This window comes from Microcaecilia unicolor, chromosome 6 (assembly GCF_901765095.1).
Source record: "Microcaecilia unicolor chromosome 6, aMicUni1.1, whole genome shotgun sequence".
NCBI lineage: Eukaryota > Metazoa > Chordata > Amphibia > Gymnophiona > Siphonopidae > Microcaecilia > Microcaecilia unicolor.
Window position 1 is genome coordinate 25,245,482 of NC_044036.1, and position 26,823 is coordinate 25,272,304.

The window sequence follows — 26,823 nt, forward strand, 5'->3', positions numbered from 1 at the left end:
GTGTTCACTCTGGCGGTTCCTCTTCAACTTCCATCCCGCTTTCAGTTGGTGTCCCACAGGGTTCTGTCCTTGGACCCCTCCTTTTCTCCATCTATACCTCTTCTCTTGGTACCCTGATTTCATCCCATAGCTTTCAATACCATCTTTATGCAGATGACTCTCAGATCTACATCTCCACCCCTGAAATCTCAACCGTAATCCAGGACAAAATTTCATCCTGCTTGTCTGACATTGCTGCTTGGATGTCTCAACGCCATCTGAAGCTAAACATGACTAAAACTGAACTTCTCATTTTCCCCCCTAAACCCACTTCCCCCATTCTCTATCTCTGTTAATGGCTCTCACATCCTCCCTGTCTCCTCGGCTCGTAACCTTGGAGCCATCTTTGATTCCTCTCTCCTCTTCTCTGCGCATATTCAACAGATCGCCAAAACCTGTCATTTCTTTATCTACAACATTAGCAAAAATCGCCCCTTCCTTTCTGAATACGCTACCAGAACCCTTATCCAAACCCTTGTCACCTCTCGCTTAGATTATTGCAATTTGCTTCTCACTGGTCTTCCACTCAGCCATCTCTCTCCTCTCCAGTCTGTCCAAAATTCTGCAGCTTGACTTATTTTCCGCCAAAATCGTTATACCCACACTAGCCCACTCCTCAAGTCACTTCACTGGCTCCCTGTCCGCTTCCGCATACAGTTCAAACTTCTCTTACTGACCTTTAAATGCATCCATTCTGCAGCCCCCCATTACCTCTCCACTCTCATCTTTCCCTACATTCCTCCCCGTGAACTCTGCTCACTGGACAAATCTCTCGTCGTCCCCCTTCTCCTCCACTGCTAACTCCAGACTTCGTTCCTTTTCCCTCGCGGCACCTTATGCCTGGAATAGACTTCCTGAGCCTGTACGTCTAGCTCCATCTCTACCTGTTTTCAAATCTATGCTGAAAACCCACCTTTTCACCACTGCTTTTGGCTCCTAGCCACTACTCAATGGCCCTCCCCTTGTTCCTTCTCACCCAGTACTTCCCTCGCCCTTAATTGTCTGTCTGTATTTTTAGATTGTAAGCTCTATTGAGCAGGGACTGTCTCTCTGTGTCAGGTGTTCAGCGCTGCGTGCGTCTGGTAGCGCTATACAAATGTTAATAATAAGAAGAATTGTGTAAGATCTTGCCAGTTCTTAGCATGCTTTTTCTCCCCGAGAGCCCCTTTTACAAAGTTGTACTGCAGTAGTGTCGGCGCATGGATTTACCATGCATCAAGGCCCCATTTTACCACAAAAGGTAAAAGGCTTTTTTTTTTTTTAAAGGAAATGACAGTGCAGTAAGTGACCAACTAGCCGCGCAGCCATTTCCCGAGGGAGCACTTGCTGTCACCTATTTAGGAGACGGTAAGGGCTCCTGCAGTAACCGGGCAGTGCGCAGGGCAGTCTGACTACCGCCGGGCAAACCCCCAGTGCTAAAAAAAACAACAACTATTTTTCATAAACGGAAACGGCATGCAATGGGGGCAGGCACTACTGCCGGGCTCCGGCAGTAGCGTTGAATTGGTGTGTGGAAAGCCCCCAGTGGGCTTGCCACACCTTTGTAAAAGGGCCCCTAAATCCTGATAAAGCAAAGTTCTAGCTGCAATTGGACAAATAATAAAAATATCGATGTTACTCATTTCTTCCCATACGAAAAAAAACAACAACAACGTTTTGCTAAAAGCCATTCTATCAACAAACTACACATGCCAAGTAACAAATACAAAGTCTAAAGCTCTTCTGTAAAATGCAATTGAATATTTAATCAAATGGCATGCTTTAATAATGCATTCAATATGAAATATAAAATATTAGAAAAAAAGCTTAAAATGATAAGTATCTCATTCTTAAGCAAAAATATTTTTATCTCAAATGTAAGTTTTACGTTAGCTGTCATGTCATTAAGGTCTCTCCTTTATACCAGACAAGGAATAAAATATAGTTTAGGATGTTCATCAGAAAGCTGTACAAGAACAAGACAGGCTTTGGCAAAGTTAAGGATCAAAGGCTAATAATTTTAGAGCTCACTTACCTGGACCTCACTTGTTCTTTGCTTGATTGCTGCTTCTCTCTCATTCAAATCCTGTTCCACATTTGTTTTTTCCCTGGAAGACCAACATATAATGCAGGAATACTTGAGAACATCAGCTACAGCAGGCATGCTAATCCAGCCTCCTAATATAGAATCTCTCTTCAAATACATTGTGAGCATAAAACGGAAAAATAGAAAGAATTCACTCCTAGAAAATCTGTAGCAGGGCCCAAATGTCTTAAAATGCTTTCTCACTTTAGCATGCCTAGATAAAACGAGAGCAAGAGGAATGACTGGGAAAAATTCAATGAAATATTTTCTCTTCAGTGATCTCACGGCTGCTGTATAGAGCAATTGGCTGAAGAAAACTGCTGGGAATCGTGGGAGTGGTTGCATCAGCATCCAGTCCTCATACTTAACCCTTGCCAAAGCAGGAACATGCTATATAACTAGAATTGCACATGATTTACTACACTTTCCTGGCTATTATTCTGTAGCAATTTTACAATTAAAACATGTATTCTGTTTATGTACATAGCTAACTGTAGCAATCTAAAATTCATCCTTATGGGGCCATTGTGAGGGCTTTATCTTCTTGCAACCATTACTAGGAAAACATATTCAAAAGGAGCAGTAATTTCTAACCACAAACTTTAATCTTTCCACTTTAATATATGCAATAAAACATTTGGGGATCCTTTTACAAAGGCACGTTTGGCTCTACACACGTGCAGAATGCGCCAAAATGAGCCTACCACCAGGCTACCACACCCCCTGGCGTTAATTTCAGATTTGCTGCTTGCCCATACGCCTGGATGATTTATTTCCCCCTATGCGCGGCCTTTCCGGCAGTAATCAGCAGTTGGTACACGCCGACTGGTCACTACGAGTGTAGCACATGAGCCCTTACCACTAGATCAATGAGTGGCATTTAAGGTCTGAGGCCGATTTTTGGCATGCGCTGGTTTGTTTTACTGCATGCCCTTTTCTCATCCCATTAAAAAAAGCCCTTTTTTGCAGACGTGGTAAAAACAGACCCTGCACGCCCAAAACACGTGCCAACACTACCTCAGGCCACCTTTTACCGTGGCTTAGTAAAAGGACCCCTCGATGAACCACAATCACAGCCAATACAAGGGTAATAGGCAGCATAGGTGAACCTTTAGCCCCCCTCCACCACCAAGTTCCCAAGACATATTATAAAAAACGAAAAGTGACATATATGCTAATGGTTGTTTCAGTTTGTGTGGCTGTCAGGACCTATTGGTTTGCTTCGATTGCAACTGCTCTTCACTGCCCCAGGCAACCACTGCTTAATGGTTGGGCTTACTAACAGGTACTGCAAAAAAAAAATCAGCATTATTCACAGACTTTCTATTACACAGAAGCAGATTAAAATCATTCTCAGTTAGAAATAAAAAGTGGCATCCATCAGCAGCATCCACAAAAGCAGAATGTGGCTCTGTGCAACCAAGCTCAATTACAAGTACACACAAAGGCGTACACAAAGAAAGCTTTAACACTGCATACTCATTGCATGAAGTCTGTTGCAATTCAGGAACCTATCACCACCCCAGGTGTGAAAGCACAAAACAAAGGCCTTGATCTGAAAATAAAATTTTTCCTTAGAAGTCAAAATGGAAGACTATTTTACAGAAAATAAGCACAAGCTAATAAGGATTCCTTTTGCATCCCTGCAATTATAGAAAATAGAATTATGCTAATGAATTTTAATGTCATTTAAAATAAGCCTCTTCTTTTGTAACCTGCATTCATCCTCACAGAAGAAAATTGGCATTTGTTTCTCTAGTTATGTTGCCTATATACAATATCGCACTATACTCTGGTTACTGAAAAATATATATAAACAATTAAACTCCTGAACACTAAACTGAACCAATTTCACAGTTGTGCATGCAGCCTAAGACTGATCACACTAATTTATTTATAATAGATACTCTCTTCGGCAAAGACCAATCAAAATGATGTACAAAATCAAAACACAAACAATACCAGATCACATTTAAAGATATAAAATACAACAATTAGCTGCACTTGTTTCTTTCTAGAGGAACTTGATGGCAGAAGTATGTAAAGAGAAAGCCAGCCTTTTGCCGCAATCTTAAGTTCAGCCTCAGTGATGCATCCAATGCTTGGACACATTAACTTACCGTTCGTTAGATGGTGAGCGATGTCGTGGAGATATTAAACAATCCCTTACCAACTGCAGCATTGTTGTGGCACATTTCTCCCATCCCACATTTGATCTTTATAAATGTGACTCGTTTAGCCCATGTATTTCAGAAACAAGAGAGAAATTTCAAACATGGGGCACAATGAGCAACCAAACAAAACACTCTCACCGACCAGTAACAGCTCAGGCTTCCAAATCTCTTCGCCTTGCTTCACTTGTACAGCAAATGCTCTCACCCCCTTCCACAACTGATATGAAAGACGGTAGAAAATACATGCAAAAAGAACTACCACAGACCCTGCAGCCACACAGAGCAGACACCGATATTCATTCAGTACATTAATCCTAACAAGATGTGAAAGGCAATACTATTGCCAGGTAAATCAGATTCTGCTCTATGTAGCCTGGTTAAAAAGGAAACCAATATGCAGATATGTATTGTGCTACAGCTCCTGATGTGTTGCTACTGTTACTGGCTTAGCCTTGCCCAGGGGACTCAGTGAATAAATAGCATATGTCTGCAAAAGCCGAGCACTTGTATTAGCAGAGACAGAAGAAAGTGAAAATGAATCAGTGGTCAAAAGAACGAGGATGCAAGTCTAAATGAACACTAAAAAAAAATCCCATGTAATCCCCCTCCACAAAGGAAACAAGCCAGCACATACCAAGACATCAACAGCAGCAGGCTATATGTCCCCATAATAAAAAAAAAACATGCTAAAAAGCATTTGTAGTCACACTTTACCAATGCAGCTTCAAAATAAAGTCCTAGAAATCCCACAATTTTACTTAAACAGAACATACTTTGATATGCTCCAAAATATCACCTGGGGTATGGTAAAGCCCTATAAAAATATGGGAACATTTGAAACAAAAAGAAACACTGCTAACTAAGAAAAGTACAAATTAACTGGAATGGGAAGAAATTACTTAGGAGTCCTTTTACTACTGTGCGCTAAAGGATTTAGTGCACAATAATGAATTAGTGTACGTTAAGTGCCATGCAGCTCATAGGTCTATAATGGGCTGTGCATTTAATACACGCTAATCATTAGCACACCTTAGTAAAAAGACTCCTTAATTTGTAGTCTCCGGTTTTAAAATTATCTAGCCTAGGTACAAAGACCAGATATATAATCATGAAAAGCCAATGAAGTCAAATGAGATCACTCAAACAGATAAAAATCTGTATCTGGGCTTAAACAAAATTACAAATAAGTCTAACAACATGTGCCACAAAAAGAACATTAACGAACCAGAGATTAAACAAACTTTCTGCCCAAGTGTTTTACCTACATACAGGAATTTTCCAAGCCAAAGGCAGCCAAAATCAGCCAGATCTGCCCTTGTCAACTCTGCTTTTCAAGTGCATAACACTTGTTTGAGATCAGAACAGGCAGAAAAGATCTGAATAACCCTCATCCTGAAGAAATCTTTCTAGGGAATAGTTCAGTTCTCAACACTTTTTACAAATAAGTCAGCAAGCTGCTGTTTCCCACTAAAGGTGAAATTTGGTCTTACCTGTTAATTTCCTTTCATTGAGTCCTACTAAACTAGTCCAGAATCAATGGATTATACACATCAACTAGCAGGTGTGAGACGAAGACCAATCATATGCAGCCTCTGCCTCAGGGGCATAGCTACGATTGAGCGAAACCAGCAAAATGCCCAGGGCCACCCATGGTAGGGGATGCCTGAAGTTCCCACCGTCCCTCTTCTCCTCCTCCACTGCTCTGTGCCTAGGTCCGACATCACACCAACTCTCCCACCGCCAGTCCTCCACAAACATTAGAGGAAGCACAGACTTGCCCTCTCTGGCTTGTGGGGCTTTTCCAGTGCAGATCCCACCCACAGGAAGTTATATTACAGAGGCGGGCCACACATAGGAGAGATTTTGCTAGCAAAAGAGAGGTTTCTGTGCTCTCTGCCGGGTGGGAGGGGGACTGAAGCAATGCCAGACCCTCGGGGAGGGAGAGCTGGAGCGATGCTGGACCCCGGGGGGTGGAGAGCTAAAGCAATGCCGTACCCTGGGGAGAGAGAGCTGGAGCAAAGCGGGACCTGGGCACGAAGAAAAATATACTGGACCCAGGCATCGACGGGGGTGAGGAGATGTTGAACTGGCAGAGGCAGAGAGATGCTAGACTTGAGGGGTGGAGTAGAAGGAAAAGAGAGACCTGGAGCAAAGGAGAGGGAGAAGAGATGGTGGACCAGAGCTAGGGGAGCAAAGGTGACAGAACAGAGAGACTGAACCAGGGGAGAGAGGGGGAAAGATGTTGGACCAATGGAGGGAGATAGAGACAGAGATGCCAAACCACAGGCATGAGTCCTGGAGCTCCTAGCTCGTTTGAGGGCAGATTTGACAACCAAAGAGTGGTGAGGCAGTTGAGCCCTCTTGAATCCGGAAGCCTTCTGGATATGATACTGCATATCCACCTTCTTAGATGTGACCTGCACCGAGAAGAGAGCTTCCCAGTTCTTTGTCAGTGCATCTGTAAGGATCGGGTGCAATAATACTGTGATCCTTTCTTTAGGCAACAGCTCATAGTCCAGAACAGATAGCATCTCTGCCCTAGGACTCTTCCTCTGACTCCAAATTAAATGGGATGGCAGAAGCCATCCCCTTATCAGAAGGTACCCCATAAGTCTCCTCCAGAATAATAGGGGGGTCTTTGTCATGGATCCATGTTTCATTGAGAAAAACCAGACCGAGGTTTTCATTGGTTATCCAATTATTTATTGTTTCTGTTTTGTTTACCACTGATCTGGTGTTGATGTATCTCACTAGTATTGATAGGTCCTACTCATCCTCTGTTAGCACAACTGTGGTGATTTTCATTAATTGATGTTTATTTGGGTTTCTGTGTTTCCTGGTTTCCTTTCTGGCTCTTTGCTGTGTTTGGACTTCGAATGAGTTTTTTTCATTTGTTGGCGTGCCCTGTCCAACTGTTTGGACTCTGCGTGGAAAGAGGGAGGCTCTTCCCGCTGGGTGATGAAGGTTGAATAGTGTCGATATATTGTTCTCTCCCTGAGTTAGAGCATCCGTGGATGCTATTAGGGTTAGGGTTGACAACCCTACTAGTATTCTAGTAATAGGAGGTTAGCGGGCTCCCAGGTCCCTGTTTGTTTTTTCTTTAATTGAGTATTTATGACTATAAGAGTTTTAAGTAGGTCCTTGGAGTGGGAGTGAGAGAGAGAGAGTTTTAGGTAGATCATCTTTTCTGAGTGTGTATGTCTGTGTTGGTTTTAGGTGGATCATTTTTTTTTTTTTGAGTGTGTGTGTATGTATAGTAGGTAATCTATTTTTTTCCTATATCTGGGTAGATCGTTCCCAAGCAGGTGGATGAGAGAGAAGGAATAGGCAGATGAGAGAGTAGGCGTTCTCCTGTCCACAGAGACAGGGGTCTTGTGTGGCCGTAGTGAGCTACACAAGTGGAGAGTCATGCGGCTTTTGGGAAATATCTTTTGGTGGGCACTCTCACTTTTCCTCAGTCACAATGGTGGGGGTTTTTGGATCAGCCGCTGTTCTTCATACGTGCAGGCTGTTGGTTTGGGTCAGACAGCGCCTCCTCGTCAGTGGTGGGTAGCTTTCCTCGTCGGTTCCGTGTGATGGCTTCCACGATAGCAGCCTTAGAGAGCACTGCGGGAGAGCTACTCGTGGTTGTACTCTGGTTATGGCTCCTCTCCTTCCCTCAAGTAGGAGGCTGCTAAATCACTTGTGGGGCCGGTGCTGTCCCACCAAGCAATCGTAGGCAACCCTTGGCACATTCCTTCTCACGGCATCAGTCGCAGGGATAGAAATCCTGCAGAGAGCAGTGGTGGGGCAAGAGAGAATTGGCGCCCCAGTAGCTGGTGTGGCTCAGCAAGCGTTGCAGACTTCAGGCACTCAGTAGGCTGGCAGCGGCTCTGCCTCTCCCGAATCTCCGAGGTTCATAGGGTGATGACTGATGATGCTCTGCTGCTGAGTCATTTCCTCCTCACTGCATGCTCAAGGATGCCCATAGGTAGAGTATAATCCGTTCTGGTCCAGCTCAGTCCTATCAAGTTCGCATGAAGAAGAGGAATCTTTGGGGGAGGGGGATAAGCTTGAGAAGGGCAGGAGCTGATGAGGATGGAATCCAGAAAAGATGTTTCATGGATTGGAGGGGGAAGGGGTGAAAAAAAGTGTGAATTTAGTGAGGCGGAGGCCGGGGGGGGGGGGGGGGGGGGGTGTTAGTGGGGAGGCCAGGGAGAGAGCTAACATGAGCAGTGGGGAGTCAATACTGGGGAAGAATGGGGACAAAATTGTTAGAGAATTGTAGAAAGCTAACTTTGGGAAAGATCCAAGTCAGAAATGGAGGAAGAACTGAATATGGGTAGGGGAAGGTGGAAAATAAGCCTGGGAATAGGGGCTTAAAGATGGGGTGGAGAGAAAACATTAAGACTCATTGCTCAAAGCTTACCGTGCTTGCAACGTTTTAGACTGACTGTAGCCAGTCTAGTATGCACGCTATTCAGCGTCTAAATTCACAAAGGGGTTCTGCGTCACTTTTACCATTCACGATAGCAGCTACCAATAATCCTATGGAAATGTATTACAACAAGCTCATCCTATATAATAAAACGCACCTCCAACATTCTGAAGCTGACTGCATGGCTGAGGCATTCCTGCTCTCTGTATCCATCTCCTGAATTGACATCATGTACTTCCGGGTTCGTCACAAGCAGAAGTGACCAACCACACAAGGTTTCTCGGCTTCAGAATGTTGGCGGTGCATTCTATTAAATAGAATTGGTCAGTTCCTTGAAGTACAGCCAGAGCGCAGCGTCCTGCACAGTAACGCTCAGACACCAGAGAGGGGGGGGGCCTGACACCAGGGGGGGGGAGGTATCTCTGTCACACACACACTCTCTTTCTCTCTCTCACAGTCAATGTCTTTCTTTCTTTCTCTCTCTCACTCTCACACACTGTCTCTCACACACTCTATGTCTCACACTGTACCACATTCACTCTCTGTGTGTCACACAGTCACTCACACACTCTCTTGGTCTCATACACTCAGTCTCACAGAGAGTCTGTGTCTCACACACACACACACTCTCTCTCGCGCACACACTGTATCTGTATGAAACACACGCTCTCTCGCTCTCACACTGTCTCACATACGCACTTGCACACACTCTCATTCTCACACACACACTCTCTCTCTCACAGACAAACTCGCACCCAGACTCACTCACTCTTTCACACACACACTCGCACATTCACTCTCTCTCTCACACAGTGTCACTCTCACATACACTCTCTCAAACATACACACTCCGAGGAAAACCTTGCTAGCGCCCGTTTCATTTGTGTCAGAAACGAGCCTTTTTTACTAGTTAGTATTAAAATAAGCATTCCGTGTGATGCACAGAAAGGAGCGCCTACCTTTAACATTCAAAATTTTCCAGCAGGTCTGGAGCTGTCATTGAATGAGGGCAACTTCTCGTCGGAGCAGTTTGCTTGCATTTGCACATTTGTGGGAAATGTGCATTGTGCGTGTATCATAAGTGTGTGTGTCTCGCAGTAGTTGTAAAGTTGTCATTGAACAAAAAAATATTGAAACTGTGACATCAGTGGATGCATGCATATGATGTCCGTCTGTGGTGCATGCACAAAGTTTTGCTTTACAGCAAGAGTACCACAAAGGCTGTTGTGATCTTTTTCTTGATATAAATAAAACACTGTCACAAAAAATTGCATAGCAAAAAGGGCAGTATAATAAAAATATTGGGCTTTTAAAGCACAATTTCAACACATGACACACGCCTATGACGTGGCTATCACTTTTTTTCCTGGGTATGTGCATGAACACCCCCCCCCCTTGTGGGTGGATTTATTGAGAATAAGTTGAGATGCTGGGAGCTCTCTTACACAGTATGAGTGGATTAATCCACTGAAGGGAACAAAGCTTGTGGGATCCATGATGTACACATTAAATGGAGAGAGCTGGGATCAGAATAAGGGAATTGGAAAACCTGCTCCCCACGAGTTTAGGGGAGGGGGAGATTGGTGGCATGGCTGGGAATCCACTGTGGGGTTTTGGTTCTATTTTCACCTTTGGTGAGTGGTCTCAGCTTCTGGCTAAGATGGGAGACAGCCCTCCAGAGGGGAAAATACATTACTGGCAGGGAGTCACGTGATGGGCTGAGGGAAGAGGTCGTATTCCTTTTCACTCTCGGGTTATCCCTCCCTCGAACCCTCCACAAACTGGACTGACTTGCTGAAAAACGAAGGAACGCAATCGGAAACAAACTTAAGACACATGGACTCTTATATCATCCGCGAAACTAGAGCGATGACGGGGAAAACAACAAAAAAAGAGCCAGAGAAGCAGCGAGGGGTTGGCGAAAACAAGATGGCGCCGAGCCCAGCGTCAGATTCGGCGCCAAGGTTCCACCAGGCTCAACTCGAACAGCTCACAGAGGCGGTAAAGTCCGCTTTGGAACCGCAACTAACCCAGATTGCTGAAAGGCTAACAAGCGTAGAAACGAAACTTGGTGAAACAACAAAAAGAACGGGCGAACTTGAAGCACGTGTGTCGGAAGCAGAGGACGCCGCAGTTAGCGCTGTGGCGTCGTTGCAAGAGCTACAAAAAGAATTGAAAGCACAGGCAATGAAAATGGATGATCTTGAAAATAGATCTCGAAGATCCAACTTGAGACTTATAGGTGTCCCGGAGTCGATACCGGATCGGGCTCTGGCGGAACAATTAGAACGCTGGTTAAAATCAGAATTTGCCCTTTCTGACAGCATGGGACCACTCTGCCTGGAAAGAGCTCACAGACTGGGGAAAAGACTTAATAATGGAACTCGACCAAGAGCAGTGATTGTTAAAGTACATAATTTTGTACATAAAGAAGAAATTCTAAGGGGAGCACGATTAAAATGGGATTCCTTAAACTTGAATGGAGTTAGTATTAAAGTGTTCCAAGACTATTCTCAGGCGTTACAGGAACGCAGGAAAGCTTTTACCCCGATTTGCAGACAACTTGCAGAGAGGAACCAACGGTTTTTGCTACTATATCCAGCACAATTAAAAATCAACATGGACGGCACCTGGAGATCCTTTGGCTCTCCAAAAGAAGCTCAAGAGGCACTTCAATTCCAGGATCATAAAAACTCTGAACAGGGGGGAAACAACAGTTGAAGAACATAACATAACTCTCTGAGAGCTAGAAACTCAGTAATCTAAAGTTAAGTCTCAGTTGGACGCCAGAACGTTGGTTGAATAGCCAAATGTTGAATAGTAAGTACTATATGAAGTGATTTACAGCGCTGTGTTTTTCCTGTAGAGAGAGATGAACAAGTTTGAACTGTGAGATACTATATATGGCAAGTGTGGAGGGGGGAGGGAGGAGACCCTACCATCGTTGACTCAGCACACCTGATCTAAGATAAGAGAGGGGAGTGCAAGGTTGGAGTCAAGGGGGATAGGGGGGGAGGGGGGAGGGGGGGCGGGAGAGAGGGGGGGATGGGAGGGAAAGTAAAGTGCAAGACTTTCTGGGACACATATAGAGAACAACACGCTGGTGGACACATAGAAAGGGGAAGGGCAACAGAACAGGTCACTGGAGCCATGTGGTCAGATAGGAAGGAACACGGGTGGAGCTGGGCCCCGGGGTTCCTCACAAAAAAAAAATTTCACCGCTACACGACAACTGGACATAGTAATGACTAAGCACAATTTAGTTCGGTTCCTCACTTGGAATGTGGGAGGTATTTCATCCCCAATCAAAAGAACAAAAATTCTAGCAGCCCTTAAAAAACATAGAGCGGATGTAGCCTGCTTGCAGGAAACCCGTCTCAATACAGAAGAACATCAGAAACTGAAGCGGGCGTGGGTAGGAGAAGTTCATGCGATTCCAGCTGAGGGGAGGAGTAAAGGAATAGCTATTCTGATCCGCAAGGGATTAGTGGCCAAATCGGAAGTTATAGAAAGAGATTCTCAGGGGAGATATCTGATGATTCATCTATGGATTCAACATCGAGAATATATGCTGGTAGCACTGTATGGGCCAAATCTATTTGACAAATCATTCTATGAGCGGGTGGCCCAACGATGTCTCATTCGCAGAGCTCTCCCCCTAATTATAGTGGGAGACTTTAACCTCGTAGCAGATCCAACATTAGATTGCTCAGCACCTAGACGGGCCAACAGGGGAGGAATGAGATCGAGAGCCCTTCCACAATTCATGCAATCACTAAATTTGGTGGATGCGTGGCGGACTCTTCATCCAGACTCACGAGACTATACTCACTTGTCACGGGCACATGGCAGCTGGTCCAGGATAGATTACATCCTTGTAGATCAAAACATGTTTCATATGGTAGCAGACGCAGTAATAGGGCCAGAAGAGGTCTCAGATCACGCGATGACATGGATAGACTTGACAGATCCAGAATCATTTGGAGTCGGGGCGGGTTGGCGCTTTCCAACATACTTAGCCGCAGACACTGAATTCAAACGTTATATACAAGATAGCTGGGAGGAGTATGAAAAATTTAATGCAGCCCACAAAAGCCAGCCATCCTTGTTTTGGCAAGCAGCTAAAGCAGTATTAAGAGGGGCAATTATAGCATTCACAGCTAAAAGAGAAAGGCGAATCACTAGAGCAATCACCAACCTAGAAAAAAGACTCCAAAAAGCAAAGCGCAGGTATATTAATAATCCCAATACATTCTTCAAAGAGCAAATGCAGTCAGCAAGAATAGCGTTAGATACCCTCCTACAGGACCGAGCCTCTAGGGCATTAATACGTAGGAAATATCGGTTACAACGCTTTGGGAACAAATCGGGAGGCATGTTAGCACGCGTAATAAAAACTTGGGGAGGAAGCAGAGTAATAATGGCGGTCAAGGACAAGGAGGGCCATATTCAAAACCAAAGAGACAAGGTAGCGAAGGTGTTTCGAGATTTTTATCAAGACTTATACTCTACGCCAATGCCCCACTCTACAGACTCTATTAATCAGTATCTAGAGCGGGCAGGACTAACCAAGCTAGGAGAGATAGAGTTAGAGGAACTTAATTCACCTATAACAGGGAAGGAACTACAAGACATAATTAAAACGTTGCCTAAACATTCGGCTCCGGAGCCTGATGGGTTCTCTAGTGCATTCTACCAAATGTTAAACCAGCAAATAATAAGACCTCTGCTCTCATATTATGAAGAGGTGGTGGAACTTGGAGAATTCCCAATCTACGCTAATGAAGCGTTAATCACATTACTTTTAAAGCCAGGAAGAAAAGAAACACAGGCAGACTCCTATAGGCCCATATCACTAATCAATGTGGATACAAAAATCATGGCCAAGCTTCTAGCAAACAGAATTCAGAGAGTGTTACTGACATTAATAGAACCAGAGCAAGTGGGTTTTGTACGAAATAGGCATTCCGCAGTAAATGTGAGGCGTCTACTCATGGCAATGGGACAATGTAGTTGTACAGAAACAAAGGCAATCTTGGTGAGTCTGGATGCCGAGAAGGCGTTCGACAGAGTGGAATGGGAGTACATGTTTGCAGTGCTACAACACATAGGTGTCAAGGGATGGGCATACCAGGCAATTCAATCATTATACTCGGGCCCCACAGCTGCAGTACTGATCAATGGCACAAGAACAGCACAATTTTCTATAGCAAGAGGCACGAGGCAGGGCTGTCCATTATCTCCGGTCCTCTTCCTCCTCTCCATAGAACCACTGCTGAGGAGCCTGAAACGAGAGGGGGAGATAGCTGGGGTAGAGGTAGGGGGAGAGACTGTGAAAGCATTAGCGTTTGCAGACGACTTATTGATAATGACCTCAAAACCAACAACGTCACTGAGTGTGCTGATAAACAGGGTCTCCCAATTTGGTAAACTTTCAGGCTTTAAAGTCAATTTAGAGAAATCTAGTGTTATGCACATTCAGACCAGCCCCGATGATATGCAGAGATTTAAATTCCCATTACGCAGAGCGGCAGGAACCATCAAATATCTGGGGGTGCAGATCCCGAGCGATTTATCCCAACTCTATAATCTGAATATTCAAAAACTGCTGACTGAAACAGCAACAAGGCTGGGTCATTGGCAGGGGCTACCTCTCTCTCTCACGGGACGCATAGCGTTGTATAACATGATGATAGTTCCACGCTGGCTATATATCTTTCAAGTTTTGCCATTGTACCTTTCTAGTAAAGATGAAAAGCAGTTGAATGTAATGCTAAGAAAATACCTCTGGCAGGGGAGAAAACCGCGACTGCCTCAATCAGTGATGGAGATACCAAAAGAATATGGGGGAATGGGAGTGCTGAGTATGCGGCAAATGACGGTGGCCTGTGCAATGAGACACATCAATGACTGGTTCCGTAACACATCAGATTTTTCAGCGACTCAAATGGAGAAAAACTTATTAAAACCCCTCCACTTCAGTAGTGCCCTTCATGGTTTGGGTAAGAGAACATTCCCAGTTTTGACGGCTACTAACATTCTACAGACTGCGCAAAAAACCTGGAAGTGGATTTGCAGAATGCATCAATTCTCTTATAAAACTACTCCATACTTGACATTGAAGGGGAATCCAGACTTTCCTCCAGGAGATTTATACACGGTGTTTAAACGCTGGGAAGACCAAGGAATAATTTATCTTCAACAAATACTAACAGAGGAAGGGAAACTAAAATCATCTACAGATCTTCAAAGGTTAAAGCTGATAACTCCGAAAGATTATTTTCATTATTGGCAGTTACAACATTATGTGTCTAGCCTGGAATGGGAAGACCTAACAGAAGATGTCCAAGTGGAAGTGGCGGAGGCATTCTCATTCAACTCTCAACAGAAAGTGCCTTTGAAATACCATCACAGACACATCAAAGATCATAAACTGGAATTGGACTATGATAAATAAGCTGGGAAATGGGAGAGTGACTTGAATATCACAGTAACGTCTGACATGTTCAAAAGACATGTCCTGACAATCCAGCGATCCTCCTTACTATCAGCACATTGGGAGATGCAATATCGATTTGCCCTCAGACTACACATTCCCCCACGGCGAGCGTTTCACATGGGAGCCTCCCCAGATGGAGAATGCCCCAAGTGTGGGAAGGAGGGAGCGACTTTGGGGCATATGTTCTGGCGCTGTGCACAGGTGGAGGAATTTTGGAAGAAAATTTTGAGCCAAGTCTCTAAATTGTGGGCTATAGACTGGCGATATTCCCCGTTGCTGCTATTTGGTAATCCTGAGGTGAAAGCCCCGGTTCCAGGAGGTTGCATTGCATTCATAAACCGGGCCATAGTCATAGCGAAGGCATCAATTCTGGTAGATTGGCTTTCTCCAGATGGTCCCTCAGTACAGGTGTGGAGAATGAAAATGGTGACTTTAATGCGTTTGGAAAGACAGATGTGCCAAGGCAGGCCAGAATCAGACTTGCAGCAATTCTTAAAGAAATGGAACCCATTTATACAGACATTACCACATGCTTCAAAGAGCTACCTGTTAAACTTCTAGTGACTACAGCTTGTATTCAGACTGTCGGAAAGTATCCTAGATCTTGAAGGGAAGGGAGGGTAGGGAGGGAGGGTTTGATAACTAGGAAAGGCAGGAGAAAGGGGTTAATTACGGATTAAAGAGTTACACTATGGTTCATTGTGGAATGTGAAGCGAAACTTGATAATTCCATGATATAAGATTGATTATTACTATACGTTCTGAAATAGTATGTGTGGTCTCTGTTAATATCAACTACAATGAATATAAACAGATTTAAAGTAGAGGGATAAGAAACGGGGGTGGGGTGTCCGGGGATAAAAAGAAATTTCATTGACTGTGAAATGCTGACTGATGTTCTTGTACTAGATTAGTGTTCAAGTTGATGTTTTCTGTTTATATGTACTGACCTTTCAGTCAATAAAAAAGATTTAAATATACATTACTGGCAGTTGAAGAGCCCTGTTAAGGGCTAGTAATTCTGAACCCCAGCAAGTACAGTACTCTTAGAGGTTCTCCTGAAGATAAGAAGAGCAGCAGCCCTTGGGAGCATCGTTCAAGGCAAGGCGGCCTTTGGGAGCAGCTCAAGGAAGAATAAAATGGACTGTGGGAACATTATCGATGCCTAAGGCTGAGAAGAGCAGAGGTAGCTCTCCCTGGTACTGGTGGTTTCAGAGCCTTGTTAAGGGCTGGTATGCCTGAATCCCAGCAGGGAGAAACCTCAGAGGCTCCTCTTGAAGACAGGACCAGAGAGGGACAAGGCCTCTGGGGTGTGGTCGGTACTAGGGGTCCAGCAAAGGGAGAAGGCTCCCTGAATGTGACCAGCACTAGGAGCCTAGTGAGGAAGGACAGATGGTCCTCAAAGCCCAGGGGAAAGCTTCCAGGAAGCAGCAGCAGGGAAAGGCATAGCCAGCCTGGAAGTCCAGCACAGCAGCCCCAGCCCAAGACGTCTCCAGCAAGTGAGATCTGAGGAGACTGGGAGAGGGTGTACTTGCATGGAAAAGAGAGGAGGGACCTAGGCAACACAGCCATGCCCACACACTGATTTAACTAAGCTGGAGGGAAGAACTTACAACTACTACCTTGGCAAGCAAGACTGAAAGCGTTTGAAGGGTGTGAAAGATTAAGTTACTGTTCTAAAGATTTGAATTATAGACTAATGCTATTGGTTTCAGTGCACAAGTACTGGGTTAAGTACTAAGACTGTTGAAATTTGTAGGCATTTGTTTATGCTAACTGAATTGACATGATAAGAAATCCTCATTTCTCATATAGAAAACTATGCAAATAGTTTAATAAAACCCGTTTATTAGACAGTCCTGTTCACAGTAGTCTTTTGCTAATGCCTTTCTTCCCCAGATGGAGGTATCATGTGCCAGAGACTGCCCTCAGAAGACTCCAGCTAGGTTGGGCCCTGGATCCAGGAGCGCCCTGTAAGAGGCACTACATGCAGAACATCAATGCTTATTGGAAGATTGATCTGCACATGTGCTAGGCACTTTCCCTACCAAGCTGCTTGCAGAATTTCCTTGCATCTCACTTGAATGCAATTTCTTTTAAGTATCATAGTAACATAGTAGATGACGGCAGAAAAAGACCTGCACGGTCCATTCAGTCTGCCCAACAAGATAAACTCATATGTGCTACTTTTTGTAAATACCTTACCTTGATTTGTATCTGTCTTTTTCACGGCACAGACCGTATAAGTCTGCCCAGCACTATCCCCGCCTCCCAACCACCAGCCCCGCCTCGTCGATGTTTCAAAATCGGTAAGTTCAACCACCTAAGTTCAGCAACTTTTGAGCATCTGCCCCTAAGTGCTGGGAAGGAGAAGGGATCTATGGAGTCGTCTGGGGTTGGGGGGGGGGGGTTGATGCTATGGTGGCTAAACCTGTGGGAGGGAATATGAGACTTGGTGGGTAGCATTCTCCATGCTTAAAGCAGTCCTGCATATATAACACAGGAATGAAACACTGTGTAAAAAAAAAAAAAAGGTTTCTAGAATGAATACAAAAACAGCATTAACACTTTGGAAAAAAACCACAAATATTCCAGATCATCTGGTTTATTCAGCTCTGAAGTATAACCATGTTACATCTCTGTTTAATGAGCAGCACTGGCTACCAGCTGTTTACAACATGAAATGTTATTCCTTGCTCACAGATCAAGTTATACAAGTGGTGCCATTTATTTGGCTACCCATTTGATTCTTTTACATCCTCCCTGGGCAAGTCACTTAACCCTCCATTGCCCCTGGTACAAAGTAAGTACCTCACCCCATGCTTGGAACAAACTCCCTGAGCCCATACACGCCAGGCCCCCTCCCTACCCATCTTCAAATCATTGCTCAAAGCCCACCTCTTCAATGTCGCCTTCGGCACCTAATCACTACACCTCTTCTCAGGAAATCTCAACTACCCCAACTTGACATTTCGTCCTTTAGATTGTAAGCTCTTCTGAGCAGGGACCGTCCTTATTCGTTAATTTGTACAGCGCTGCGTAACCCTAGTAGCGCTCTAGAAATGTTAAGTAGTAGTAGTAGTATATGTAAACCGCTTTGAATGTAGTTGAAAAAAACCCCAGAAAGGCAGTATATTAAGTCCCAGTTCCCTTTCCCTATTTGAGATTCTACATGGAATGTTGCTACTATTGAGATTCTGTTGCTACTATTTGAAGATTCTACATGGAATGTTGCTACTATTGAGATTCTGTTGCTACTATTTGAGATTCTACATGGAATGTTGCTACTATTGAGATTCTGTTGCTACTATTTGAAGATTCTACATGGAATGTTGCTACTATTGAGATTCTGTTGCTACTATTTGAGATTCTACATGGAATGTTGCTATTCCACTAGCAACATTCCATGTAGAAGCCTGCCCTTGCAGATCAGCAACACGGCCGCGCAGGCTTCTGTTTCTGTGAGTCTGACGTCCTGTGCAGGACGTCAGACTCACAGAAACAGAAGCCTGTGCGGCCGCATTGCTGATCTGCAAGGGCAGGCTTCTAAATTGAATGTTGCTAGCAGAGGAGTAGCCTAGTGGTTAGTGCAGTGGACTTTGATCCTGGGGAACCGAGTTCGATTCCCACTGCAGCTCTGTGTGATTCTGGGCAAGTCACTTAACCCTCCATTGCCCCTGGTACAAAATAAGTACCTGAATATATGTAAACCGCTTTGAATGTAGTTGCAAAAACCTCAGAAAGGTGGTATATGAAGTCCCATTTCCCTTTCCCTCGGTAGCTCAAATACACTTAAGAGCCCACCTGGCATAGTGCCGCCTTTTTTCTTGCTCTACCTTTATGACATTTTTTAAAGATGGAAGGTAGATTATAGGAAACTGAATGAAGGGATTACGGACCTTTACCTTTACCTGAGTGTTCAAGGAGGTGCTGGGAGCAATAGGCATGCAATAATATATTGATCTCCCTACCTTTTCCAGTGCCTGACCCTGCCTTAACATGTTGGTTGTAAATTGTCTGATGTCCTTGTTTTCTGTTTTCTTATTATTTTACCATGTTCTTCATGTGAACTGTTTTGTGGTCTAGATAGTATGATAAGCCAATCAAATTAAACTAAAAATTTGAATTAGTTTGAGTAAGTGACAATTATACATACCTTTGTAAGTCGGCTATTTCATTGTTTAAGGTGTCAAGCTCTTTAATAGCAGAGAAATCAGCCACAGGACTTGAACCCACTGTATTCTATAGGAAATACAAAATATATAAAATGGAGTTTTATCTGCATAGTGGTAGAACAACTAATCAGACACATGGCCTGAATAGCTTCCAAAGAAGAGGGAAGGGAGGAGGAAGGAAACTAGAACAAAAAAACAAACAAACCAACAGCTGCACCTTGCCCCACCCTTAGATACTGACCTATACAACCCACCAGGAAGACCTATTGCATCTATGAGGGATTCTATTTTGTAACAAAACATAGACATATCTACTCTATAGAATAAAATATAAACAAGTATTTCTTTCAGACTATCGAGAAAAGGATCTCAGTGATACTTTATATCTCCTTAGTCAATCTTTAAAAAAAATATATATATATATCACCGTCATTGGTCCCAAAAAAAATCCACTCATGCAAAAAAATGTTACAGAGATATATTTTTCATGAACAAGTCCCTTCAGCAAATGTGCAATCTTAATAACAGTTTCAACAATGTTCTATGAATGTATTGATGTAACAATTTCAAATTAAGCAGCAAGTGTAACAGCCTTCAGTTGTAAGACACATCACATTCCCGGGAATCAGTAATAAAGCAAAATTCCTTACCAGTAGCAAGTGTTCTGCGAGGACAGCAGGCATATATTCTCATGTGTGGGTGACATCATCCTCGGTGCCTTTCTGCCCAAAGCTCAAGCATGGGACCAGCAGTATAATATGAAAGCTAAGACAACTCCAGGGAAGGTAGGAGGGATGTGAGAATATATGCCCACTGTCCTCAGAGAACACCTGCTACAGGTAAGCAATTTTGCTTTTTCCGAAGACAAGCAGGCATAGCCTCACATATGGGAATCACTAGCTGAGGCTCACAATGTTAATAATGAACTTAGTAAATGAAGCAGAAAGTGAGCCTGGCGGAAAAAAAGGGCTGGGCTGTAGAGTTGACATTCAAGTCATAAGATTTTGCAGGACTGATGAACTGCAAAGCTTGATCTGCTTGAAGATGTAATTTGGGGTAATTTATTGAAAATCCGAGGAGCTCTAGGAGACGTATGGTGGAGAGAATGGAAGTGGGCACCAACTGTTGGACGCTGCTTTGATCAACCAGTTGTCGAGGTAGGGGAAGACATATATGCCCCACCTGTGGAGCACTACAGCTACAACTGCCAGGCATTTCTTGAAAACACAAGGAGCTAAGAACAAGCTGAATGGCAAGACTTTGTATTGATAAGGCAGAGTTCCACAGCAGAAACACAGAAACTTCCTGTGAGAAAGAGGAATGGATATGTGGATATATGCCTCCTTTAAGTCTAGAGAGCAAAGCCAGTCATTGGGTTGGATCATGAGGAGAAATGATCCAAGGGAAACCATACAAAATTTTTATTTGAGTAGATATTTGTTCAAAACCCAGAGGTCAAGAATCAGTCACCTCCCCCTGTCTTTTTTGGTATGAGAAGGTATCAGGAGTAAAATCCTCAACCCTTCTCCAGCAGAGAAACTGGTTCTATTGGATTTTACTGGAGGAGGGTCGAGAGCTCCTCCCGAAGTACCATCATTTGGAGGGAGCTGAATGAGACTTTTGGTGGACAGTCAGGAGGCCTTCTTTCCCAAACCAGAGTGTGTGCCGAATGATCCGAAGTACCCAACAGTCAAAGGTTATGAAGGGCCACCTCTCTTGAAAGAGAATCAGCCTGCCTCCCTCCAATTGGTTGGCACAGACAAACGGATGGTAGCAATGCTCTCTAGTAAGGAGTCAAAAACTGGGTTGCTGTTTAGCCTGTGACTTCTGCTCCCATTGCTGGTTGCTGAAGGAGTATGATGGCACTTAGATGTGTAGTAATTAAGAGTGTCAAAACCCTCCTGTGGCCTGCAGAGTTTTTTTTAACGGTATCTGTATGTTTTTAATCAGGTCAATTCAATTCAAAGCAATTCTTGTATACCGCTAATATCCCCTTTGTCACTGAATAAGTTGTCTCCATTACAAGGGACATCTGCTAAACATTTCTGGACTGCAGATTTGAGATCAGAAACTCTGAGCCAGGAGAGTAGTCTTATTGCAACTCATAAAGCGGAGATGCAAGAGACATCAAAGGCCCATCTTGCTAGATATTTCTGACAATCCAGAAGTTTCCTGTGGAGTTTAAAAAACTCAGCAGCCTTTTCAGGATTAAGGAAGTCTGCATTCTGTATTACAGACTTCAAGTAGATTGTGGAATAAAGTTGATAACTAATATACGGTTGATTAGCATATAGAGAGGCTTGAAATGAGTCCAGGTTCTAGCTTCTCTGCTTAGACGAGCAGGAATGAGATCTCACACTGCATGTGTGCATTAAAGCAGATTCCACAAAAGAATAATGGGGTAATTGTGGTTTTTCAAACCCAGAATATTTCTGTATCCTATACATAGCATCAGTTTTCTTTGGAGCAAACAACTGTTAGTGGAGCTTCCCAGTTTTTGAAAAGAGCATCCTTTATAACTGTCTGACGGGAAACAGCGATTCCCTCTCTAGCAGGAGAGTCATAATCTAGATCACCAAAGAGCTCTGAATGAGGCTCCTCTTCAGTCTCTAATTTGAAAGGTATGGCCCGAGCCATCTCACGGAAAAAACAAGGAAAGGATATACTTTCTAGAAGAGACTTACCCTTTCAGAAAACGGAGAAGGTTCAGATGAAATGCTATAGGACTCCTCAGTTGGATCTTGTTCCGACTCCCAGGAGAGGTCTGAGTCTGACTCTTCAAAGTACTCATCTTGGGAATTACATGGAAGTGTGTCGGCTCTGCATGGAAGAATGTCGAAGAAGGTGCATCTCTCAACCAAGAGAGAGTTCCTCTGCTAATGTCGACACATGCGTTGGTCGGGTTTGTGCTGCCCCGGTATGCAGGACCTCTCCCACGACTGTCTCTCTAACGTATCCTCAGGCTGGGCCGAAGCTGGCACAGTAGACTACGTATGCAGTAGCCCTGAAAGTTCTTCCTTGAGCATAGCCCAGATTTCATCCTGTAGAAAAGGTGTCGGTACAAGCTGGGAAAGGGGTGTGGAGGCAACCTTAGTCATAAGCCAGTCTAGGTGTGGGAGACCTTGAGGACCCTAAAGTCTGTCGCTGAGGACTAATCAGCTGAAGAGAAGAGCGGTCATTGTGGTATGGACCCTTCCCATGCATCGAAGCTGTCGATGCAAGGGAGGTCTCAGCACCATGCCTGGAGGAAGAACAATGGCAATGCTTCTTAGGTTTTTTATGCTGCAGGTCTCTCTATGCACAAGACAATGAGGACAAGGAGTCCTTACACGGCCACGGTACCGAGTCTGATGCTAGGCATTCCCAATGTAGCGTCAGTGCACCAGATATCGATGCCAACATCAATGCAGGCTCTGCATTTGGTGCTGAATCCCCTGCCATGCTTGATGCCAATGCCAAACCAAAATATTTTTCTGCAGTCTTTAGGTGTCCTTGCTTGCATGCGCAGACAAAGGTTACATTGTATGTCCTGGTGCTCTGGACCCAAGCACTGAACACACCAGTTATGAGGGTCTGAGACAGTCTTACTGCACTAGAGACAGAAGGTTGTCTGCTCTCACCTCGGGGAGATAGGCACGAGCCGTCTGTGAATCCAGCAGAGCTCCTATGAATTCTAGTTGTTGAAGGAGATAGGACTTTAGGTAATTTATAACAAACCCGAGTAGCTCCAGGAGTTGGAGAGTCATCTGCATGGACTGTAGAGCTCCTGCCTCTGAGGTGTTCTTCACCTGTCAATCGTCTAGATAAGGGAACACATGCACTCCCAGTCTGCGTAGCGACGCTGCAACTACTGTCAGGCATTTTGTAAAGACCCTGGGCACAGATGCGAGACCAAAGGGTAGCACACAGTACTGAAAGTGCTGTGTTCCCAGACAGAATCGAAGATACTTCCTGTGAGCGGGAAGTATCAGGATGTGTGTATAAGCATCCTTTAAGTCCAGAGAGCATAGCCAATCGTGTTCCTGAATCATGGGAGGAAGCATCCTGAACTTTTCTCGGACCAGGAATTTGTTCAGGCTCCTTAGGTCTAGGATGGGACGCATCCCCCCTGTTTTCTTTTGCACAAGGAAGTACCTGGAATAGAATCACAGCCCTCCTTGCCCAGGAGGCACAGGCTCGATCGAATTGGTGCTGAGAAGGGTGGAGAGTTCTTCTGCAAGTACCTGCCTTGCTGGGAGCTGAAGGACTGAGCTCCCGGTGGGCAATTTGGAGGTGTGAAAATCAAATTGAGGGAGTATCCTAGCTGGACTATTTGAAGAACCCACCGATCGGAGGTTATGAGAGGCCACCTTTGGTGAAAAAATTTTAACCTCCCTCCGACTGGCAGATCGTCCGGCACAGACACTTTTATAGCGGCTATGCTCAACTAGAGCCAGTCAAAAGCCCGTCCCTTGCTTTTGCTAGGGAGCTGCAGGGGCCTGCCTAGGCGCACGCTGTTGACGAGAACAAGCGCGCAGGGGTTGAGCCTGAGAAGGCTGCCGAGAAGGTGGATTGTACCTACGCTTATTGTAAGCATAGGGAGCATTCCTCCTTCCCCTGGAAAACAATCTACCAGTTGAGGTAGATGCTGAAGGCGCCCAGTGGGAGAGTTTGTCGAGTGCGGTTTCCTGCTGGTGGAGCTGTTCTACCACTTGCTCAACTTTCTCGCCAAAAATATTATTCCCCTAGCAAGGAACATCCGCAAGCCGCTGCTGGGCCCTATTGTCCAGGTCAGAGACACGCAGCCAGGAGAGTCTGCGCATCACTATACCCTGAGCAGCAGATCTAGATGCAACATCAAGAGAGTCGTAAGAACCCCTGGATAGGAATTTACGACACACCTTCAGCTGCTTGACCACCTCCTGAAAAGGCTTGGCTTGCTCCGGAGGGAGCTTGTCCACCAAGTCCGCCAGTTGCTTGACATTGTTCCGCATGTGGATGCTCGTGTAGAGCTGGTAGGGCTGGATCTTGGACACGAGCATGGAGGACTGATAGGCCTTCCTCCCAAAAGAGTCCAAAGTTCTAGATTCTCGCCCCGTGGGCGCCGAGGCAAAATCACTAGAACTCTTGGCTCTCTTGAGAGCGGAATCCACAACAATAGAGTCGTGAGGTAACTGCGACTTCATCAACTCAGGTTCTCCATGAATCCGATATTGGGACTCAGTTCTTTTGGGGATGGTGGGATTAGTTAGTGGTTTCTTCCAGTTCCTCAGCAATGTCTCTTTGAGGACATTATGCAGAGGAACAATGGAAGATTCCTTAGGTGGCGAAGGATAAGGTCCTTGACTATCCTTCGCCACCTAAGGAATCTTCCATTGTTCCTCTGCATAATGTCCTCAAAGAGACATTGCTGAGGAATGTCGGTCTCTCTCCCTCAGGCCCAGAGAAACTCAAGGTCCTTGAGTTTCTCTGGGCCTGAGGGAGAGAGACCGACACGCAGCCACTCTCCTCTGCGGGGAAAAAAAGAAACTGAGGCGGGAACGGACGCGCGCGGGCGGGAAGATGGCCGCGCATGCGCGGTGGGCTTGCCCCGCGCGCCAGATCCTCCCGCAAACTTCTAGAGCCTACTTGGAAAGTATTTCCAGTTCCTGGGCCGCCGTGGACGCCGACCCATCAGTGAGAACAAGCAGCCTGCTTGTCCTCGGAGAACAAACTTTTACTTAATAGTGCAACAGCATGTAAGTAAAACAAATGTAAAACCAGCAAATGCATATTCAAAAAATGTTAAGCACAGTAAGAAAATGAAAGAGGGACCCTAAAGCTATAAACACTACCTTCTAAAAGAAACTCATTCAGGCAACCTTTAACATATAGTCTGAAAACATTTTGTAAAAAGCATGGTGCCATCTCAAGAACTTTAAACACACACAAACACAAGGACTAAATGAATGGTTGCATGGCAGTGCTGTGTTCATTGCAATAGGAGTATCTGAGCTCAATTCTCAAGCCCACATCTGTTCCTGAAGCTAGTCAGGGTTACATAAGCAGCCCTTACAGTCCACAGTGTGGTGAGTCTCAGCCATTGCAAACTGGTGACATCCAGTTACTAAATTCAGGGTGAACCAGGCTAGAGAGAGCTGAAATCTATAGCTCCTAGCCAAGGTTTGCAACTGTTATGATTAAAAGTATAATACGGGGCAAAGAGAGTTAGAAATACAGAAACCCTCTAGATAGGTATAAATGAATGTTCACAGCACAACCAGTGGCATAGCCACAGGTGGGCCTGGGTGGGCCGTGGCCCACCCACTTTAAACTCAGGCCCACCCAAAATTGTGACACACTTGCTGTGGCTGGTGGGGATCCCCAAACCTTGCTAGCTGAAGATTTTCTCTCCTTGGGCAGCCAGCGCGCTTCCAAATGTCAGCCAGCAGCACTTGCCTTAAGCTGGCGCTGAGACCAGCCCTTCTGTACATGCAAAAACACTGAGCATGCACAGCCTGCTGGCAGCAGCCTCAGTTTAAAGCAAGTGCTACCGGCTGCCATTTGGAAGAGTGCTGGCTGCTGGACGAAGAGGAAATCTTCAGCTGGATGGGTTTGGGGATGAAATATTTAATATTTGGGATTTGTGGGTAGGGAGGGGTGGAGAGAGGAACAAACTAGAGGGGGACTGGGGGGGGGGGGGGTGAATTCCATGCCCACCCACCTTGGGCTCAGGCCCACCCAAAATTGGCCATCTGGCTATGCCCCTGAGCACAACAGACTCCAGTACATGCCAGTTCTGATGAGCTGAAAGCCCAACAGGGAAAGGCAGAACTGCCACAGCAAAAGAGGTTTAAAAAATCCAATTAAATCAACAAGAATGGGGCTCAAAGATAAATATTTCTTACACAGAGGGAATTTAAGCACCTGAACATAAAAGGGTCACTAAGAGGGAGAAATCTGCTCTTAAGTGCTACGCACAAGTGTGACTAACATAAAAAGATATATTGATTTTAAAAAAAACTTCTAACCTTGAGAAGATAAAGTCAGATAGAAGAGGATTAGGAAATGTACAGTATAGGAGGTACAAAGCAGAGGAGAAATAACAGTCCATTAAGCTAGAATAAAGCAGAAAGGAAAACAAATACAAACAGGTTATTAGTTAGTACAGCCACAGCAGCACATATAATAGCAAAAATATTTTCTAAAACCAACAATGTTAACTGAAATGCAAAAGTGGATTGCAAACAAACCTAAAAATAAAGCAGACTTCAGAGCACACACCTTAAGGAGTTAGGTTTTCTTTCCATCTGTGCTCTACACAAATGTAGACTCAGATTCACTAAGCAAAAATTGTTGTTGATGCAAACAGACTGAAGATACTTCTACTGAAGTCTTCAGCTGAATTTTAATAAAAAGAAAACACTCATACTAATCAGAGCCAGAAGTACACATAGGTTTGTATAAGTAATGAAGAACCCATTTCGGACCTTGAC

At 44.6% G+C, this 26,823-nt stretch overlaps 1 protein-coding gene across 3 annotated transcripts in view; it reads right to left on the bottom strand.

The window, feature by feature from the left end:
• The window catches only part of EPS15 (epidermal growth factor receptor pathway substrate 15), a 251,598-nt gene that overhangs the window by 112,359 nt on the left and 112,416 nt on the right, over nt 1–26,823 (bottom strand). For all 3 annotated transcript variants that reach the window (XM_030207237.1, XM_030207236.1, XM_030207238.1), the window contains exons 12-13: nt 19,351–19,436; nt 2,054–2,126 (exon numbers count right to left, since the gene is read on the bottom strand). In XM_030207237.1, coding sequence (XP_030063097.1) covers nt 2,054–2,126; nt 19,351–19,436 — 159 coding nt within the window. The remainder of the gene's footprint in view (nt 1–2,053; nt 2,127–19,350; nt 19,437–26,823) is intronic.